This window comes from Penaeus monodon, chromosome 34 (assembly GCF_015228065.2).
Source record: "Penaeus monodon isolate SGIC_2016 chromosome 34, NSTDA_Pmon_1, whole genome shotgun sequence".
NCBI lineage: Eukaryota > Metazoa > Arthropoda > Malacostraca > Decapoda > Penaeidae > Penaeus > Penaeus monodon.
Window position 1 is genome coordinate 31,616,381 of NC_051419.1, and position 657 is coordinate 31,617,037.

The window sequence follows — 657 nt, forward strand, 5'->3', positions numbered from 1 at the left end:
AAAGTAAAAAATATAATGGCAGTTATCATGTAATTCCTAATAGTCAAACCACATTTATTTCAGATATATTGTGATAAAGATTTTTTCAGCCTTTTTCTCTTGCGATTTCTTGTAATTATTTGTCACTTTTTGGGGTAGTAAAACAAGACTGTCAAAAATCTCTTCTTGCAATATGATTTTTGATTGATGAAAAACAAAATAAGTTAGATGAATATTGCATGTTGCAAAGACTACTAATATTTTTATTTTTATTTTCCATGGACAGCTTTTGTCTGGTGGCCTTCATGATTGTACTGTGGTTAGTGAATTTCATTAGTTGATATTATTTTTGATGGATGAAAAAAGAAAAGATGAATATTGCATATAGCAAAAAATATTAATGTTTTATAATTTTTTTTTTCTTGGACAGTTTGGTGCCAGTCTTGGAAGTGCTGAGGTTAGTGCATTTTATTAGTTATTATCAGTAAAACATAAGCATTAAATAATAAGCAGTATTTCAGTACCTTTCACCAGTTTATTTGTGATGTTTAAGAATGATTAGGCAGGAGTATTTGAGAGCTGTCCTGAAGATTATACTTGTGTTGTTAGTGTTTTGTGTTTCAGTTAGTAGGCAGTGAATGTAATATTAAAAGATATACCTTGTATTTGATATGTAAT

At 28.3% G+C, this 657-nt stretch overlaps 1 protein-coding gene across 26 annotated transcripts in view; it reads left to right on the plus strand.

Annotated features, from left to right (window-relative positions):
• LOC119594724 (von Willebrand factor A domain-containing protein 5A-like) overlaps window positions 1-657 on the plus strand; it is a gene marked incomplete at its 5' end in the record, with an annotated part of 13,752 nt that overhangs the window by 986 nt on the left and 12,109 nt on the right. For 12 of the 26 annotated variants that reach the window (XM_037943785.1, XM_037943786.1, XM_037943796.1 and 9 more), the window contains 2 exon segments: window positions 266-298; window positions 410-436. In XM_037943785.1, the coding sequence (XP_037799713.1) occupies window positions 266-298; window positions 410-436 (60 nt within the window). 26 annotated transcript variants of the gene reach the window in all.